This window comes from Triplophysa dalaica, chromosome 17 (assembly GCF_015846415.1).
Source record: "Triplophysa dalaica isolate WHDGS20190420 chromosome 17, ASM1584641v1, whole genome shotgun sequence".
NCBI lineage: Eukaryota > Metazoa > Chordata > Actinopteri > Cypriniformes > Nemacheilidae > Triplophysa > Triplophysa dalaica.
This window is the reverse complement of record NC_079558.1, coordinates 18,906,325-18,927,828: the sequence shown is the minus strand read 5'-3', so window position 1 is coordinate 18,927,828 and position 21,504 is coordinate 18,906,325. Positions and strand designations below refer to the sequence as shown.

The 21,504-nt window shown below is 39.7% G+C and overlaps 1 protein-coding gene across 6 annotated transcripts in view; it reads left to right on the top strand.

Annotated features, from left to right (window-relative positions):
• Window positions 1–21,504, top strand: part of ank3b (ankyrin 3b) — a 135,354-nt gene that overhangs the window by 52,181 nt on the left and 61,669 nt on the right. For 4 of the 6 annotated variants that reach the window (XM_056770715.1, XM_056770714.1, XM_056770713.1 and 1 more), the window contains exons 2-10: window positions 11,961–12,062; window positions 12,614–12,712; window positions 13,541–13,639; window positions 15,597–15,695; window positions 15,815–16,000; window positions 16,384–16,407; window positions 18,267–18,365; window positions 20,360–20,458; window positions 20,868–20,966. In XM_056770715.1, the coding sequence (XP_056626693.1) occupies window positions 11,961–12,062; window positions 12,614–12,712; window positions 13,541–13,639; window positions 15,597–15,695; window positions 15,815–16,000; window positions 16,384–16,407; window positions 18,267–18,365; window positions 20,360–20,458; window positions 20,868–20,966 (906 nt within the window). Of the gene's footprint in view, window positions 1–5,241; window positions 5,272–5,303; window positions 5,588–11,960; window positions 12,063–12,613; window positions 12,713–13,540; window positions 13,640–15,596; window positions 15,696–15,814; window positions 16,001–16,383; window positions 16,408–18,266; window positions 18,366–20,359; window positions 20,459–20,867; window positions 20,967–21,504 lie in introns of those variants that run through there. The other 2 variants (XM_056770718.1, XM_056770717.1) reach the window with 2 other exon arrangements.

The window sequence follows — 21,504 nt, the reverse complement described above, 5'->3', positions numbered from 1 at the left end:
GTAGATGAGATGAAAGTCTTGTTTTGTGTGTGTACAGTTGATATGTTCTCAGACATTTCTATGCGGACATCATTTTTTTCTAACGTTCATTGTTGTTTGTTAAGTCATTTGAATGTTTTGTTTGAGAAGCTCACCGCTCATGAAAACGCGAGCTGTATGTGGTGTGTATTTTTGGATGTTCACAGTTCCCTGCTGTAAAGCTCTGGACTCCAGAATGTGTTGTGATATATAGACAGTATTATGACGGTACTCTACTCTGGCTGACTGATGAGACCATCGCCAAAACACCAAAGCTTCATTTCCATACTGTACTGAAACACCTCTCTCTGTCTGAAAGTGTTTGCAGCTGTGTTCTGTGTATGTTATGCTGTATATAGAGTTTATATGAGTGCAGCTGTCACACCAGTGCTTGAGCCATCACGTGTGTTACTGCGTCTGCCTGCTCATGACGCGTTTAACCTCTGCACAACTCACATAATATAGGTCTACAAAAATAAATCTCTGTTTGCTTTGTGCTTTCTTCAGAATTCAGTCTATTTCTTGATATTTGTCTCCTGAAAAAGTGATTCATATTGTTTAAACAGAGTAGCTATTAATTGTCATTTATCTGCACAATTATAACCATACACAATATTATTTTTGGCTCATGACCATAGAATTAGAAAAGCAAATAAATCATAAAAAAATACAATAGTTTCCATGTTGTGTTGTTGTGTGTGTCTCTGACCAGTAATGTGAGAGAAATGGATGTTGTTGTTCAGGTGCTGAGATGTCTGGTGAACTCATTTGTAAAAACACACTCAGCCTTGTTTCATTTCTAATATTTACTACAGCGTTTATATGTGAAACATTGAAGTTGTTGTTGAATTATGGTATCGGTTGTGTGGAGTAATATGGATAAACTTTCATTCAGTAGTAAACACAGTAAGGCCGTTGTAATCCAATTCAATATAGGGAAGGAAGGAGATGGGAACCAGAAAACATTTCAACATTTAATATAAATAATAACAGCCGGCGGCCCCTCGCGGCCGACCACGGGCGAACAAAACATAAATACAAAACACAAGAACATAAATATAAACGTAAAAAATGTTCAGCCCGGTCCTCTCTCGACGTAACTTCTGCCAGCTCGTTCTTTTATGGTTCCGATCTCCACCGTCAGAAATGCGGAACAGGTGTGCGCACAGCTGATAGCCATTATCACTCACGCCACCGACCCCGCCCCTTTGTCTGACGGCTCTCACCCCGCCTTCCTCGCTGCAGCCGTGTACACATTTGGCTTCTGTTTTGAAGATGCTAGCATTTTTTAATTGCAGCTCAGAGCGTCTTTTGAGGTTGAAAAAAGTTAATTTTTCAGATTTTTTTTTCCTACATCAAGAACCTTCTTCACAGCTAGCCAATGACAGAGATCTGTCATTTCCATGACAACATACTAGGAACGTGATTGACTGAGAAGGCTCAAGCTCGAAAAAATAAAGTGGCGGCCAAAACGCCTGTTGAAGCATAGTTTTGTATAAATGTAAGTTTAATTTTCACTTTCAATAACTTCTGATTGCATTTCTAGCGAGAAATAAAATATGTGATTGGTTATGGTGATATATAAAAATAATTCAAATAGATTCTGTTACGCTGCCTATGAAGCCTGTCTCTCTAAGCTGCCTTCATGCACTAATGCTATCTTTGAAAACTACCGGCTGCTATTTGTAACCTCAACGCTGCGAGTGTTTTTTTTACTAAAAAATGAAGTCAAGTGTGAACACGGCCTAAGCTCTGGTTTAGAGGCCTAAAAATTGGGTTTGGATCAATGATAGATGGACCACTGATGTCCTCAATGAACCCCAACAGTCTGAGTATTTATCATGATGTGCATTTGTATAAATGAGTAAATCCCTCTGCTCACTTTGATTTGGGTTGATTTTCAGAAGGTCACCAATGGCAGTTCAGGTTTTTTTCGATCAAGTTGACTTGAAGAGGGCAGGACTTCACTGTCATCTGCTATAATTCTACACAGAAAATCTCTACAGCCAAAAACAGCGTTGACCAATGTCACGTTTAACTCTATTGCAGAACAAACCCCAGTGTAATGCGTTCTCTGTGAATGTCCCGGTGTTGTTTAGTGCATCTCTGTGATTGACATTCTGAGCGTCTCTGTGTTTAGTGGTGGTTGTGAAGGGGACGCGCTGTTCTCACTGATAAAACCTTTTTTCTAAACATTGACCACTGATTGTCTTTAATGGAGAAAAGAATGAAAGAACATGGCACTTCCTGAAGACTGGCAAACAGAGAGAGAGAGAGAGAGAGAGAACGCTATTATCAGATCCCAGAGGATGTTTTATTGCTTTTTCAAATGTCCGTAATCTTTCTCAGCCGTTTTTTGTTTGAGTATCAACTACTGTTCCTTTATAAACATTGACAAAATGAGATATTTGTTTAGTTACAGTAAAACTGCTCCGGTTATTTAGTCTTTGATGTGAATCTGATGAATATATATTATATTGAAGTTATGAGGTCCTCAGATATAGATAAGTTAGCTCATGAGACAGATCCCATCACCTAATGGCTTGTGTGTGTTTGTGAGAGGACAAACTCCATTTCAGGGCTCACATCCCCTCTGCAATAAGAGATGGGTTGCTATGGCAACACTGCACTAGAGAGGAGCCAGTAAATGTAGAGATCACTAACTTATAGGACACCGCATTCATTTACCAGTTTTCTGAGCTCAGTGAATAAAACAAAAGCATAAGCACATTCAGGGGTGCAGGTGGGATTTTCTAACTGGGGGGACCAAGTTGTCAGGAAACGATTTCAAATCCGTTTGTTATTTTTCGCACTTTGGGCTTTAACTAGTGTGCTCAAGTAGTTGGTTACTTTTTGTAATTTGGGCTTATGTTTTGCACTTAAAAGCCATTTGAGGATTCTTTTTAGAAATCATGGATAAACAACAATGCACAAAGGCCTACCTGATAAACAGTAGCAATGCATGATCAAACTGTTATTTGTTTTTATGCCAATCACCCACCAAAACTTCACGCCTTCTGCAAAATAGGTTTTATTTAAACGTAAATCAGTCAATTTATACAGTACATTGGGTTGGATGATAATGTAATGCCAGGACCCTAATTTTAGTCTTGCAAGTCCACATAAAACATAATTTCCTGAAGATAAATTGTTTGATTTATCCAACCATTCTTTTTGTGTTCGTTCGCTATTTGCCTGTGTCCACTCACCTAATTGCATAGTCATGCTCTCCCAAGTTTTCCTGTGCTTGCTAAGTGCAAAAGACTAGCTATTCAAATAAATAACAAAACTAATCTGCCACATCTGGGACATGTCTCCCATTCGTAGGGACAGTGAGGTGCACAGATCGGGTCACTATTAATCTGAGGGGGTACAGTTTGCCCCGTCCCTAGTGCCATCTGCATCGCCTGAGCACATTCTGATGTTTGTATCTGCCATCAGCAGAGATACTGGTCTTCAATTTCTCAGCTATCGACCAATTAGAACACTTTCCTCTGAATCACTTACTGCCATCTCACCAATGTTTGAAAGAGGGACTGTTTGGCAACTCTGATTGAAAACGCAGTTTCTGCAGATAGAAACTTTTCCCTAAGCAATCATCTACTGAAAAAAAAACTGCTTTTACCTGGTTAAGCTGGTGAAGCAGTTTTCTTTTAGAGAGGTTTTTGGCACTTTTCAAGCTGGTTTCGGCTGGTCAGGCTGAAACCCACCAGCTAAAACCACCTAAGCACCAGCCTGGTCTTAGCTGGTTTTAGATAAAAGTAGTGAATTTTATTGATTCTTAAATCAAGACAAATAAACAAAATGCCATATAATGCATCAAATCAAATCAAAACAACCATGTAGCAGCACACAACAAAAGTAAGATACAATGAAACAAAATAAATAAAAAAAATGAAGACATTAATGAAGATTTTAAGCTAGTCCACACAGCCTGGCAAAGCTGGTCCAAAAGCAAAAAAGTGTCCCAGTGTCCTTTTTGAAGTAGGTTTTAATCACAATTAGTGTTGGGCGATATTCTCTATAGTCAGATCGTTCTATTGCCACCCTGTGGATAGACGATACAAGATAGTATCGAGGGGGGCAATTTATGCATTTATCCATGACATGCTGTATTTTTGGACAACCCTCACATGCATTGCAATTCCTGCAAGGAAAAGCCGCGCGCATCACAAGCTCTCTCTTGCGCGGAAAACTCAAACCTTGCACACAATAAACTCAGCCGCGTACATTGCAAGCTCTCTTGCAAAAAGAAATGCGCAATGCACGTTTGTAATATTAATTTGCAACATATATTTTTATTTATTAGCTATCGCCGATATGTCTGAGCATCATCGATACACGATAGTATCGTCAATCAGAACAACCCTAACCACAATATTTTTCAAGTTGTGGTATTTTAAATCCTTTTAAGTCATATCATTAAGTTATTTTGTAATGATGTAATACTGAAGGGTCCAAAAGAAAACAATTACAAATTACATCATTACAAAATTTTTAGATTTTTTTTTTTTGAATCTAATCTAAAAAATCTAAAAATTTTGTAATGATGTAATACTGAAGGGTCCAAAAGAAAACAATGAATTTAAAATATAATTTAATTCTGGAAGTTAAGTCGAGAATGTTTCAGGTTTTTGAAAATGTTAAGGTGATACAAAATGAAGAAATATTTTTGATTTCTTAATATTTCAATAGCATGTATTTTGAGGCTTTTTCAAAATCTACAATGAATGACAGTCAATGGCATTGATTCAATTAATGCGACAGGAAGGGCATGGGGTGATGACCGAGTGTGGTGATGGGGGGGTCTGATGCTGGTGGTATAATGTTGCTGATGCGGGCAGAGACTGCTGCAACCCCCCAGAGCGAGTGAGAGAGAGAGAGAAACTAGTTCAGAGGCTGAGAGGTGCCGATTGTCAGCGTCCGAATCAAGGCAACACCGCAGCTGCTGATAATACCTGTGGAAATGCCCCCAAATCCCCCTTAAGCTGGTCTGCTGCACTCCAGCATGGCTGAATGCCTCCTAACAGTGGCGGCTGACTGAGTTGTGCTGAATCTGGCCGCCCGTGCCGGGGTATTTGTGCTGCGGGAGGGGGCACGTAAAAAGAGCTGATAAGCAGGATGACAATGAGACTTGCGCAGGACGGATTTCAGTCAGAGAGGCCTGCTGCGCCGAGGGGCCGTTGCTATTTTAGACCAGCAGATCATGATTACACCGAGTGAGGGGAGAGACCGCTTGTGCCTACAAATATGGTAAGTCAGCAATGGGTCGTCCCGTCGCAGTATGCCGAGCAGGTCGTAGAGGAGACAGCTGGGAAGGGGAGCAGGCTAAAAGACGCTAACGTCCCGCACTGGCACGGATGATAAAGAGGATCATCCTTCTGTGGGCCACGAAAGTGTAACGCTTGTAAATTGAGACAGGGATTGTCTCAGCGTCCTGTAGTTGTAGTAGTGTTTGTCATGTAATGTGCTTTTGGAGTTTCCGAAACAAACTCTAGCTCATTGACTCCCGGAATCGAGATCCAGGACTGCAGATATGACCGTGGAAGACGACGTAGATCAGGCATCAGTAAGTGTGTGTTTCTGGAGGTTGTGTATGCTTGAGGTGGTTTGTGCGGGGGGCATAGTTCTGCTGGAGTGCTGCATTGCTTGAGAAGGCTCCGGTTTCAGTCCAAGAGGAAGGTGATGGGGCACGAGTCGCTCTTACATGACCGATATATGTGCACAAGCAATGTCAAGGTGCAGATGTTTTGAAACTGAATTCTATGTTAGTGTGAACTGGTGTGAGGGTAATTTGAAGTGTCGTGGGATGTTAGGAATCAAGTTGTGCCGTTAAAGCTGAACAACAGAGTTGTTGGTTAACAGTAGTCAACATGTTCTCTCTTTGGCGTCTGTAATGTACAGTTTGTCCGACTGTTCATCTAGAAATGAAAGTATTGTTCTGTGACCTTCGTGTCCGATGTTTTTTTCAAGATTCTGAAGAATCTTCATATACAACAGCTGTTTGTGGTTGTCAGAGGAGCTTTAACTAAAAAAAGTCAAGTGTTATACAGTTTATGTGCTTTATTCCAAAGAATCTGGTGCCATGTCATAGCTCTGTGTGAAAAGTAGATTCAGATTCATGCTGTCACTTTTGACAATCGCAGCTCAAGTCAAATATCATGACATCAGGAACAGTTATTGATTCTCACATTAAAACATCAAAATATTTTGCATTATTGTGCATTAGGAGACGGGCATTAAAGTCATGTGAATTCATATCGATTGAGACTGGATATGTTAAAATGTGTCCAAACCAACCAGAATTCGACCCTGTAAAGTGACCATAGAAGTACTTATGCTTTTAAGAAGCTACTGGGGGTGAAGATGACCTTCAGTCTTCATGTCCCGGTCAAAACGTTGTTTCATGGTTTTAATATAAAGTATTTCAGGAGCAGATGGGGTGTGAGGGTGATTTCGTTCTATCATCATACAGTATGACAGTCTGCACTTGTCACACGCACACTATCTGTAGTGCACACTGAAGAGTGTGAGGAATGAGGGCAGATACATCACACACACTCTCTTATCTGCTGTCATTGTGTGTGTGTGATGTGTGTGTGTGTGTTTGCAATCTGCATTCATCAGTGTGTGACATGTTTTATCTGTCATACAGGTCAAGATGTCATCTTTGTCAATCCAGGCTCAAACTCTTCATGTAAACATCCACAGACTTTACAGTATTACAACACCACACATACAAATACATGATTGTCTCTCAGGCCCGGTTTATACCTGGTATTAGGATGCGTTTTGGCCAATCAGATCACAACATGAGATAAAGAGACACATACCTGTTTACACCTGGTGTTTAATCCGTCTCTAAGAGTACGTTTACACAATAAAAATGGAAAAAGGTTTTCCTAGGCGTTTTTGAAAAGTTTCACGTACACTCAACAGCGTTCTGCATTTACATGGATCCAGGAAAACGAACAAAAACAATGTGTTATGCCTGCCAGGCCAGTGGATGGCGCTGTTGCTTGCACACATGCGTATACACATGTTTAATACACTTTGTTCGCGTGTGTGTGTCTTTATAGTAGTGGGTACAAATACTATGTCGCCGCCGGTTGTAATGTATTTGGATGTATAATACGCATGCGTATGATGTCATCGTTTTTGGAAACGCGGCCTTTAGAGTTTACACGTAAACGATAATGCCCACGTTTTCAAAACATGCACTTTGAGACCCGTTTTCAAAGGTTTGCGTTTTCAATCCCCCAAATCACAGTTTTCCTGTAAATGAAGACTCATAATGCATAAAACTTTTCTGTTTTAAGTTGTAAACGGCCTCTGAGAGTGTATTTTAAACCAAACCTTTAAACCATTCTCTTATGTCTGCTTCAACGCATTCGACCACATGAGCGTCTACATAAATAGTAGTATTGCGTATCTTCGAAGAGTCTTTAGTTTGATCACATTTATATCAGACAGATACAGCTGTAGGAATATTTACAAAAACAGTTGAGCTCTTGGAGGCGTTCAGGACGACGGAACTACAGCACACGCACACAATACATCATCACATTATCCCTTCATAACTGTTGATTCAACATAAGTTTGTGTTGTTTACACTGAAATGCCGTGAACAAACAAACACAGCTAAACTTCAGTAACAAATGAAACGCATTGATGACAGGTGGGACTGGTTGTCTGGGAGAATTGTCCAATAAGGCACTAAGAACTAAGTTACGTAGGGAATTTCATGTTCAATAAAAACCTGTACAAATCTGTAACAAATCTGTACAAATCTGAGTGTATCGAACACAGAAATACTACGTCTTACGTTCAACAAATTTTTTGACAAGTCGACCATGTTCAGGCAGCACGTTTAACAGTGACTATGTTTACATGCACCCTCATTATGCGATTATAATAGGATTTTGGCAATATTGCGATTTCACTTCACATCATGTAAACGCAATAATTAGATGTTAATCGCAGCAAGCATTAATTATACCTAATATAATTGAAGTTTACTTAAAAGCAGAATGCATAATTAGTGCTAACTTTAGCCTTCTAGCACAGAAATCATGATCCCACCCTCCATGCGAATGGCAGTCTAAAGCTACGCCTCCTCCAAAACACATGAGCGCTCAGACCAGAATCTACGGCGAGACACATGGCACATTCACCGGTCAGAAAACATTGCTGTACAAAGTGAATAACATTACTGTAGTAACGAACCTAAACAATCGTTTTTAGTCAGAGTTCGATGCATAATTTGTCGCTTGTGTCACTTGTGTAACATGTCGCTGTGTAATAAAGATCCGCCGCCAAATTAGTGTTGCTGCTTGTCCGCCATTCTCGCAAAATTGACATGTGAGCCTGTGAGCGCGCTGATGATGAATGATGTCTGCTTGAACTGGTGCGCAGTGGGATGCAAAATACGGGGACTGAAAATGTACACACGCCCAGTCTCAACCAATGGCTCTCGTCAAAAGGTGCGGCCAGAATGTTTTTATTGGTCGAACATTTTTTGGTCCTACGCCTTTCACAGACGATATATAATTATAGAAAACTATTTGACCACTATACTACTTGTTTGCTATCAGGATCTGAAGAGATTTATAACCAGCATGACAAAAATTGTTTCTGAACAACACGATGCATTCTGCCTTTAAGTACTGGCCATTAAATGAACTTGATGTATGCTTATTTCTCGTCAGGGAATGCAAGTCTCTGCTTTTCTAGTCTCTAATAAACTTTCGTTTACTCCGTTTACTGGGGATGTAACGATTCCCGGTTTCAGATAAACCACGATAAAAACGTCAGACGGTTAATAACATCATATTTGAGTTATCATAAAACCGTACCAATTTATCTTTACTTACAGTAACTACTGTCCAGCGTAAGCTAAAGTTAGCAACAGGATAACAAACGCATTATGAAATCTGTTTCGTTCATTTATTTCAAAATACATCAAAATAAATAAGCAAAACAGTTATTGATATGAGACAAACATATTCATCCTCGTCTGCTCACGATTATTTGTGATCACAGGGCTTTTCGTCAAAACATTTGAACATTGGGGGAAATATATACTGACAAATGTTTACTTCATATTTCTTGATTTCTTCTTGTTTCTTTGACGATGACTCTTTTGACTGCATGTGTCTCCTGGGTCCTAAAGTACACCCTATTATGCAGAAAGATGATTTTCTGATTTTTAAGGCCCTATTGTGCCAGGATTAATATTCATGTTATTTATTTGATTTATTTATTTAACTCTTTCACCACCATTGTCAATAAAAAAAAAACGCTTCCCCGCCAAAGACGAGTATTTACGGCAATCAGTGTTTGTACTGATGTACAGCAGGTGGCGCTATTACACACCACTGGGTAAAAGTACATCCCAGAACGTAGAACGTATGTGTTTTATCTGTTTTTAATTATTGTTCTGAGTGGAATCTGGGCGGAATCTTTGACAAAAAACATTAATTATCTCAGCTGTTTAATCAAAGTGATGAATTTTTGAAGCCTACCTTTTGAAGCATTTTCTGAACCTACCCACATCTACGGAGTGATAAAAAACAAACAAATGAAGATAGAAGAATATGGTTTATCTTGTTTAAAAGCTGAGACTCTGTTCTTTCATTTGACATTGTTTGTCCATATACTCTTTACAGAAAATGTACTGTGAGCCATTAAAGTTGGGTGAAATTGTTAAAAAATGCTGGCGTAGGCTGGTAAGTTTTTTTTTAAACGGCTGGCGGCGAGTGAGTTAACAAAATTGTGATAATACTGATAACCATGATCATTATTTCAGTTATGTGCAAATGTCATTATATTATATCATTATAGTATTACATCTATACTCTTGTCTTCTATACTAGTACTTCTATAACCCGCACCAAAGTTTATTGTTTAGAGATAAGGGCCTGGAGGTTTGGTTGCTCAGGTGTGGCTCTTTCATAGCTCAGAAAGTCTGATGTTGTGTTTCACTTAAGGATCAACTTTGTTTCAGATGTTTTAAAGGAGTGTAATTGTGTAAACACATGAAGAGTCTGGCGGTGTAAGTGATTGTTGATTCAATTGTAGAGGTCAAATCATCTGGATGTGATGAGAAATGTTTGACTTCATATTGAGATCTTCAATAATATTGACTTTTGATTGCAGACGAGACAAATGTGAGCTCAGTTTGACGCATCGTTGACATCTCTCCTCAAACTCTCATGACATACACATTTGTCAGATTTCTGACTCTTTTTATCAGTAGGAATATCTGAGACACATATGAGATGTGTGTGTGTGTGTGTGTGTGTGTGTGTGTGTAAACCGGTAAGCCTCGGGCTGGGTTTCTTCTAATGCTGGCTGCTGATCAGAAGCGTTCAAACTCACATCCATTAAGTGCTGTGCTGTGGGACGGGACATTGACTCACTCTTATAATCTGTCTGTTAACCATCACTTCTGTGTCATCACACCAGTGTGTTTCAGACATCACAATTTCACATTTCAGTCTCATATAAATGTCTGAACCGTGTTCACAGGACACCTTGTGTTTGTAGCTTCACATCGATCACGATTCACATTTTCTCTTGTTTTCCAAATCTATACGTAAGCCAGTGAAAGCCGTACCTTTCAGGTTATTGAAAAATCATTTTGTATTGAATTTCATCCATACGCCACAAATGCTGGAGGTAAATCGAAGGCCATCGGCATGTTTGTGAACGTTGTTTTATGGGGTAAATCATTCATGTGTCAAGGGAAAGACAAAAAGCTGAATTGTGTGGATCTTTCCCAACACGCCACGTAAGAAAAAAAAAAGAGAGAGAGAGATGAGATGAGAGGAAACTCCCACACACTGCAGAGGTTGAGCTCAGCGTGTATGAAGACTATGACATCTCTATCTCATGATGCTGAGAGAGACATGAAGGGATGCCGAGAGAACCCTGCAGGAGGCGTGTGGAGTGAAATATGACATCATCATCATTTGTGTGTTTGCCATATTTCCTGTGCTGCTGCTTTCAAAGACTTGTAGTGTCAATTGATCTTCTCTTCAAAAATAATGTAATAAAAAAATAAGCAAATCTTGGCTGATTATATAAACAGACAATGTTTCTCCAATATCCAATGTTTAACACAGTCAGTGTATATAAACTTATTCAAAAATTTTTTTTGAATATAATGCACTGTACTGACCAACCAGCATCTAGTTTTGATTGTATTCTAGCAAATCAAGTATTTAAATTTGAAACAAAGAATAGAAAAAGAATCTGTTAAATACAGTAAGTGTGATATTTTAATAAATGATTTGCATTAGTAATGTAAAACACTGACTTTGTGTCAAACGTGTGTTATGAGTGAAGACAATGTGTAAGTGCAGAGAGCATGTGCTGTTGTGTGTGTGTGTGTGTTCATGTGTGTGTTAGGGTGTGTCAGGACTACAGCACTGCAGTAACAGCAGACACACCCAGTCTCTCTCTCTCTCTCTCTCTCTCTCTCTCTCTCTCTCTCTCAGTGTCTGAATATCTGAACTGAACCTGCTTCAGTCATCTCATCCTCTTCTTCCTCAGGTCATGTTTTACAGTAATAAAGCTGTAAATGATTCACTGGATTACTGTTGATCTGTGTGCCAGTAATCAGACACAAAAACTGGCAGAAATGCAGAGATCGTGGCAATGACCTGTTGGATCAGACTGATTTATGTTCAGTTCTGTATCGTAAAGTCAAACATAGATGTAAAATCTGCTGCCATGATATAAGGTTCTTATGTGCGGTTGCTAGGGTGTTTCTGTGTGGTTGCTAGGGTGTTTTGAATGGGTACTTTATGATCAGGTTGACTCTTAGGATGTTCAGCTCCAGATTTCTGCTCTTAATTCTTTATACGGCTGGAGATATCATATGTTTCTTGTGGTTTGTTCAATCGAGGTGTTCTGACTGTTGTTTTTCTCTCTTGCAGACTGATAGCAATGCCAGTTACCTCAGAGCGGCCCGAGCTGGAAATCTAGAAAAGGCCCTCGATTACATTAAATCTGGTGTGGACCTCAACATCTGCAACCAGGTGAGACCATCTTCCTTTACATAAACATTACATTTAAATGTACAAACAAGATCATTATTGTGTGTTGATCCGTTTAGCAGCCATAGTGCTTGATCAGCAAACATTTGTAAATATTGTATTATTATTTTATATTTTTATTGTTACTTTATTTCTTTAAATTTTACTAGATGAACGTTTATGGTATGATGTGAATGATACAAAAAAAACATGATTAATAAAAAAAGCAGTAATGAATTCCCTCCCTAAACATAAGAATCATTGACATGCTAGTAGTGTTTTCTGAGATCTAAGGGCTCATGAACTTTAGTCTCTCGACTAAAAGGTGACCTCTTTTACCCCTGACAAAGGGTCATACAAACATGAACATCTCTTTTCCTTTTTTCTTGTTTTGGGGAATTCTCTGGGGTTACAGTAGATTGGACTAAAATGAATGAACTTTTTCTCATTTTGCACTTTGGAGAAAATCTGAATAATTAGGTGTCAAGAATCCAGATGAACGTCTTTTCTGTCTTATTCATAGTAAATAAATATTTTTTTTTTCTGTGATGCAGAATGGCTTGAATGCTCTTCATCTAGCATCTAAAGAAGGTCACGTGGTGGTCGTGACCGAGCTGATCAAACTCGGTGCCACTGTGGACGCCTCAACAAAGGTGAGGAGAAGAGCTCACGGCATCAAAACCCTGCTGAAATATATACATGAATAAAAATATTACACGTATATTCAAGCATGAGCGACAGCATGGGCTAGTTGCACAAGATGGCGCCGGTGAGCATTCGGGACGCCAGGGTCGGTATATCGCTGTTATATTCAGTGTTGGGTAAGTTACTCTGAAATAGTAATTAATTACTAGTTACTCATTACATATTCAATAGTGTAATTAGATTACTGTCCAAATTACTCTCTCCAAAAAGTATTTAGTTACTCATTACTTTCTATATCAACCTTGATTAGTTCAGTGATTCAAGGATAGACATGAAACGGCTTATTTAATTCATTCAAATAAATAATATTATTAACTGACCAAAGTATTACAAATGTGAGAATTATACATTAAGGCAGAGATTTAAAAGTAAGACTTTGAATTTTGATGTCAATTCCACTATTGCACACACATATTTCACAAAGTATTCAGTACATCAAAAGTAACTGTAATTAAATTACAGAAAACATATGAGTAATCCCTTACTTTACTTTTTCAAGGGAAAAGTAATTAAAATACAGTAACTAATTACTTAGTAACTAGTTACACCCAACACTGGTTATATTACTTTTTTTTTTTAAATAAAAAACACCCATATCTGCCAGCCAAAAATCCTCCTTTTCCCAAAGTGTTATACAACCGGAAAATAGTACTCTGGCGTCCCGAAAGTTCACCGGCACCATCTTGTGCAACTAGTGAACTGCCAAGTGATATTTGATTTTAGATGTCTGTCTGACAGAAGTCGACCTCATCTGTCGTGTTTTTGTCTGGTTTCAGAAAGGAAACACAGCTCTGCACATAGCATCACTCGCTGGACAGAAAGACGTTGTGAAAGAACTGGTGAACAATGGATCGAATATCAACACCCAGTCTCAGGTACAGTCCACACATGACAACACATACTAGAGTACACACTCTACACAAGTACACGAGTATATGTCTGAGCGAGAATGAGTCTCTGTGGATTATTATTCAAACAGCTATAAATAAATAAATCTTTGATCAAGTGTTTTTTCGACTTGTTACATTGGGTTACACAGAAACAGTGTTGGGAAGGTTACTTTGGAAACGGAATAGGATACAGATTACAAGTTACAAGTTACTCTATTAAAATGTTATGAGTAGTGTAACTATTTAATTACTTTATAAAAGTAAAGTAACATTTGATTACTTTTTGATTACTTTTCTAAATTTCTCAGGACTATGTGAGAACTGTTTATGATGTTCTAATATTTAAACCAAGCGGGATTAACCTTAAAGTTGTACTCAATACTGATTAGCATCAGACTGTAAAATCCTTCACCACTCCAAGTAAGATTATTATATAAACTAATATGAAGTGATTTTGTCCACTAGGTGGCGCTTAAGGTTAACATTCATCATAGTAAAAGTTCTAAACCTGTAATTTAATTACATATTTTTCACAAAAAAGGCCATTTCACATTGAGTCAGAAATTTGCGTCCAAAATTTCTGGATGTTAAAGAATAAATACGACATCAAGTTTACACACACAAGCCAATCACATTTACACACTGCCGCCAATATTTTTGTCCGTAATAAAAAAATTCGGACTGGGTTCGATTTTCTTCATTTCTTGCATGCGTAGCAAGCATTTTGAGAGACGTTTTGACATCTCAGAGACAGCGTACAAATGAGCGGCAAATACGAAAAAACGCATGAGAAAATATGCAAAGACCATAACTGTAACTAATTACAATTACTTTTATTTTGTAATTAAATTATGTAATGCCGTTACATATAACAAGTTACTCCCCAACAATGCATAGAAAGAAGCATTTATAAGGTAAATTCAGTGGGAACTCACGCTGAGTTTGTCCTCAGATGACTCGTAATGATTTTTTAAGTGATGTGCTAAATATAATCCACTTATTTGTTCATTTTGTGAAGAGCTGTGTGTAGTTAGAATGTGTGTTTCTGCCTTGTCATTGAAACTACCATTAGAGAGTACAAGAGAGAAGGAGAGAGAGAGAGACACAGAGAGACACACACAGAGAGAGAGAGAGAGAGAGAGAGAGAGAGAGAGAGAGACACAGAGAGACACACACAGAGAGAGAGAGAGAGAGAGAGAGAGAGAGAGAGACAGAGACAGAGAGAGAGAGAGAGAGAGAGAGACAGAGAGAGACAGAGAGAGACAGAGAGAGAGAGAGAGAGAGAGAGAGAGAGAGAGAGACACAGAGAGAGAGAGAGAGAGAGAGAGAGAGAGAGAGAGAGATACAGAGAGACACACACAGAGAGAAACAGAGACAGAGAGAGAGAGAGAGAGAGAGAGAGAGAGAGAGAGAGACACAGAAGCTTATCTCAAGAGTCTATATCCCAAGTGCATCTAAAAATAGAGACAATTGTACACTTTTGTCTGTTATATCAGATATCTGTTTCATGAGTTGTGAGATTTATCTCTGTTAAAAAACAAGCAACATTAAGGATCACATTTCTATGCAAATGAAACGACATCTGAAGGAAAAAGAAGTTATCACTAAACACAACACAAGTTAATAGAAACCTACAGACAAACATTGACAGACACCAAACTCACACCAAACAACTAGTCTAAATTCTGTTTTAATAAAACAAACTTTCCTTTAATTTTGATATTTCAGTTCTACATTATGTGTCGAAAAATTGAAAGAGAGTGATTTAATACATTCAGAAATTTGCTCAAATCTGTTATGATACTACTGACAGGACACATCGAGTTGACGTTTGTCCTCCCATGTCAGATCTCACGATTGAATGAATGTGTGTGATAATGCAAGAGGACCTGATTGAGACCCACACTGTATGTTTACACGTGTGCTGTTGTTGTTTCTTCAGAATGGCTTCACACCTCTCTACATGGCTGCACAGGAGAATCATCTGGACGTTGTTAAATTCCTCCTAGACAACGGATCAAGTCAGAGCATCGCCACAGAGGTGACCACAACCTTCCATCCATCGATCTCTGAGATAAAGAAGCTATAATCATTCAAGATCCAATTCTTGTGGCTCGGGTGTTTGTAATATTCAGCGGTTGTTGTGCTGTGTGTTTGTAGGATGGTTTTACTCCTCTGGCCGTAGCTCTTCAGCAGGGTCACGATCAGGTGGTGTCTCTGCTTCTGGAGAATGACACGAAGGGTAAGGTGCGCTTACCCGCTCTGCACATCGCCGCCCGCAAGGACGACACCAAAGCGGCGGCGCTGCTCCTGCAGAACGACCACAACGCAGACGTGGAATCCAAGGTACCGCCGTCAAGCGCACGTTTGTAACGTTTACATTTGTTCCTGTTTACAACTCGATGGTGCTTGACAGTTTCAAACACATCGGATCACGTGTACCTGTGGTGATGCAGGTGAAATGTGATGAGTGGTGCATGATGGGAAATGCCTACTAAAAGTCTACATGAATTGAATGTTCATCTAAACTGTATACGCTCACTGAAGTTTCACGGGTCAGTGTTACGGTTACACTGTAGAACTGATGCACCATCCTGTCCAGCTGTTGCAATGTTGTGTGACACGTAACGTGTTGTCGCCGTGTGCTCACCGTACAGCTTTGTGCTTCCATTGTGACTTTGTGAACACTAATCTGATCATTCTCTCTCCTGCTCTGACGATCTCTCTAGATGATGGTGAATAGAACGACAGAGGTATACACAAACAAACTCTGCACACCGCTGCTGCCCCGCCCATGGCTTTCTTGTCTCAGTAGATCGACGCTTTTGTCACTAACGGGCAGCAGAACACTAGCATGACGCAGAAAGACTGGGCTTTAACCGGTGGAGGTCTGCAGCCGAGAGAGTTCACAGACAATAACACCAGAGTTCACACAAAGATGATTTTAGGTTGAATATCAAATGATTTGGCCAAACTTTTCTTCTTCATGGAGAGTGTCACCTCGTGGAGGTGTACAGGAACCGTCAAAGGGTTAAATCCATGTAGGGTGAGACGTGTGTGTGAGTTTGTGTGGATCTCCTCAGCTGCAGAATGCTCATCTCTGTCTCATGCATGACTTAAGCTCCCCCGGCCACCCCGTCTCCCCGGCCACCCCGTCCCTCCAGCAGGTGCCAGAAGAAACAGCTACTGACTTTTGTCTGTTCTCATTTGATCTCTACTCTCTTCATGGCTCTCATCACTTCTCATCTCGTCTCATCTTCACTTTTTGTTTTTTTCTAGGCTCTCGTCTTCTCATCTCCGCCCGTCACCACATTAGTGGCGCCCATTTTCTCTTTTTTGTCTCCTCACCTCTCCTTATCTTTTTCGTTCCTTCTCTTTTCTCCTCTCTTCTTCAACGCTCTTTTCCCTTTTTCTCCTTTCTTCACTCCCCTTCTCATCTTTTCTCTTCTTACCTCTTCTTCTTTGCTCTCTTTCTCATCTCCTGTCATCTCTTTTTTCTCTTCTTGTGTCGTCTTTTCTCCTCTTTATCTTGTAATCTTATTACTTCTCATTTCTTCTTATGTGGGTGTGTCTCACTATTCACAACAAATGTGATGTTAAAAACACATTTAATATGATTGAGCATAATTTATTGATCAAACAAAAGACAAACTAAAATAATAATTTGACTGATAGCGATAGTGCTCCGCAGAACGCAAAAGAAGAAATTTTGAAGAATGTTGTGAACTTGTGCAGTGGTTTTGTGTCCGCACAATAGAAGTGAATGGGGTCCAGTACTTTCTTCAAAATATCTTCTTTTGTGTTCTGCGGAAGAAAGAAAGTCATAAAGGTATAAAGGTTTGAAATGACAAGAGGGCAAGTAAATGATGACAGAAGAAGAAAAAAAGATCACACGTTTATATGGTGATGATGTCATCATTGTGGATTATGTTGCTCATGATAATGGTGTAGTCAAACCTGATATCATTTCAGTCCTAGTCTACTCTTCTCTTGTCTATCCATCAGTCCTCACATCTCTCAATTTTTCATCTCATCATGTCTTTTCTCTTTCACAGTCAGCATGGCTGCCATATTCGCTCCAGTTGTCCTGTTACTTGTTCACAGCTCACATTTGCACTGCATGACGTCTATACGGTATAACCAGTGAGAGTCATTCAGTAAACTTCACACGCTCTGATCTTCACTTACAGATAACTCCGGAATCTCAGATTCACAGTATATATACTGTACACATCATTGAAAACGGCATAATACTGCAAATCTCCTCACTGTGATGTTGTGAATCTAACAGCCCATGCAGTGTATTGTGTGCATGGGTTCATCTTCACTAAAGTGCTCTGTCTGTCTTCACCTTTGGCTGAGGGTTGGTGTCTATCGAGGCTTGATTCATCTTTCCCTCTCATAGCACCACAACATAAAGTTAAGTGATGAATTGTCAGGATTGAGTTGGTGTGGTGCGGAGGGATCCGGTGAAGGGTGTGTGACGCCTCATTACTGACCTGATGTCATGCTCATATGTAGAGGATGAGGTCAGGTCAGGTGATCAGAGGTCAACCCTGTGACATGTTGACCCCTGTGCTTTAACTCTCTCTCTCTCTCTCTCTCTCTCCAGAGTGGCTTCACCCCTCTGCACATTGCAGCTCATTATGGCAACATCAATGTAGCGACGCTGCTCCTGAACCGCGGGGCGGCTGTGGACTTCAAGGCGCGGGTAAGATTCTCCAGCTGCAGTGATATGAAGACTTCAGAATAACAGCAGTAGAGTTAAAGCCATTGCACATCGAGTCCAAAATTTCCGCACGTTAAAAGATGAACAGGACCTCAAGTTGTGTCAATCACATTTACACACTGCCTCCAATATTTTCGTCCGTCATAAACAAATTTGTTTTTTGAATCCGTAGCAAGCATTTCGAGAGGCGTTTTGACAATTCAGAGACACTTACCAATGACCTTTAGAGTGAGTCATTTTGACGATATTCATCTTATATGTTTAGATCACAAACTGAATTGAGAAGAATGTGCTCCAGGTTTAGTTACAAAGTAATACACATTTGGGTAGGGTACCAACATCACTCATCACTCAGCAGGTGTTTGTTTTTCCGTGGTGCTGTTTCCTACCTGACGAAATAAAATTGTCCTAAACAAATCTTTTCTCTTAAATCGTTCATTTTCCTCAACAGTAGAACCGCGCTGTAGTTCCTCGCCCACAGTTTTGCGTTCCACCCTGTTAGTATGCCTGTTTCACACATACATCTTCCACCCTGTTACATAAAAGCACATCACATTACAAATATATTAATCACATTGTAAAACATGTAAAGCTGTGCCCTTATATTTCCACTCTGTTCCACAGGGTGAAATATTGTGTAACAGAGGGGAATGCAGTGTTACTTAAACTCTCTGAAAGTGAAAGAACAGAGAGAGAGAGAGAGAGAGAGTGAGAGAGAGAGAGAGAGAGAGAGAGAGAGTGAGAGAGAGAGAGGATGTGTGATTCTCTTCAGCTGTTAGTGTCCCTCCATTAGATCACACACACATGCACACGCACACACACACGCACACACACATGCACACGCACACACACACACACACACACACACACACACACACACACACTGTAACCCTGATCCTTCTTGACCCTAACTCAAGTGAAATGTGAATCCACAGATGTGACTTCTAAATGTGTGACTTCATGTTGTGGAATACACTACACCAGACGTCTTCCATCCAGCATTCATTATTGTACACAGATGTGATATCTCTTCACTCGGTGGTTCAGTACACGCGTGTCATATTCAGATCTCAGCCTTCTGTATAATCACCATAAGTGTGAGGTTTCCTAAACGCTCCCCATCTTACATTGTTTTACAAACCGATGGTCCGTCCCCGCCCTCATAACATTTGATTGGCTCACATGCGCATGATGCTTCCAGGTTTCAGTTGCAGAAACAGGTGTGTTAGGTGTGATGTCAGGACACCTGCTCAGTGATGTCTGTCAGATTCTAGCAAAACACGATGATGACAATGAATGACAATTAAGACTCTTACTTGTTGTGTTTAGTTCACCACTAGATGCTAAAACTGGACTGTATGTCTTTAACCTCACAGGTCCCAATATTTGAAATCATTTGAGTAGATTTTGTGAGCTGTCACTAGAGGGCGGTGTAGCTCAGAATGTGGGGTAGAGTTACATCTGTGTCAGTGCAGCTCTGGGCAAACGTGTGACATCATTAGAATCTTTTTGGTGGGAGAAAATGGATCTTTCTACTAACATCTGAGATCAATATATTAAACAATAACAATAAAAAAATTGTTATCACCGTTTTTTGTATGAATTTATTAGGTTCTATCTGCAATTCCAAGGCCATAATCTTCCTGTTTTTCTTTTAAATGTTTATGAGTCAAATAGAACTTAATCTAGATGACGGACCGCATCATCCAGGACAGATCATAACTCATACAGTATTCAGTCATTTTGAGATGATCTGTATAATTAGAGTTGAATCATTGAGTTGATAATTGTGTTCTTTCCAGTTATGTCTGAGAAACTAAATTGTGTTTCTATTATAAGAATATACTGCACACTCTCTCTGGCCATGTACTTATCCTGTGAAAATCATTTCCTTTGTTCTTACAAAGAAAGGAAAGATCATTTCACGTGTCAACGTACTTGATGCTTCAATTCTGTTTTGTTTGTTTTTGTTTTAGAATGACATCACACCTCTTCATGTGGCATCAAAACGAGGAAATGCCAACATGGTCAGACTGCTGCTGGAGAGAGGAGCTCACATCGATGCCAGAACTAAAGTCAGTCCAACCGCACAAACTCTTTCTTCACTCGATCTCTGTATTTATCTCCTCAGAGACTGTGAGCACATGTTTCATCGCTGCTTCTATTGCACAAGACTGAAAAAGACCTTTACAAGTTATCATTTATAACTTTATCGCATACCACGTTTCACAACAAGCGCATTCGGTTGTTGTTCATTTTAGAGACTCTGTTAGATGTTTTTTATAATGAACAGGGAATTTGGTAATTGAGGGATACGTGAGGCTTATTGTAATAAATGCAAACAGCCGCAGGCCTCATGTGTCTGGCACAAGAGTATTAAAGAGAAATCACATGCAGATGTTTCGCGCATCTTTTCTTTAGTGAAACGCCGTCTCTCATGTCGCATCTGTGATTTATCAGTGTGTGTCTGTCGTCCACCTGCAGGACGGACTCACACCTCTACACTGCGGAGCCAGGAGCGGTCATGAACAAGTGGTGGAGATGTTGCTGGATCGTGGAGCGCCCATCCTCTCAAAGACAAAGGTACAGCCACACCAAACCTGTTCTACAGTTAATAGGATAATAATTCACCGTTGTCTGTTGTTTTTGCCGAAATTTCTCTTTGATCGTTTTTGTCTGCACTTATAGAGCAGATGAAGGTGTTTGAGTGTACGTGTCTAAAGACATCTTACTCTATAATCATACTTAATGTATGTGAGGATAATAATGTTTGGAGGAAAGTGAGCGAGAGTGTCAGAGGTCTGTTGAACTGGACACAGATGTCGATGACGTTTCCATTCCCTCGCTGAACACTTTCCTGGAATCAGAAAGCAAAACAAGACCCCGCTCGCAGATAATGTTCCCGTCCGGTTAATGTCACAATGGAGCAGTTGTTTAAGTTTAGATAGAGACTTTGTTACATTTTAAAAGAGTTTTGAGAAAGACTCAATTTGTTCCCAAGGGTGTTGCTCAAACACTTTCATTTCTGCAATTAATACATGCATGGGCAACTTATACAACTCCAAAGACAAAGAAAAACACGTGTTTGCGCCCCTTAAAGACCTCCCGGCGTCTTGAGAAA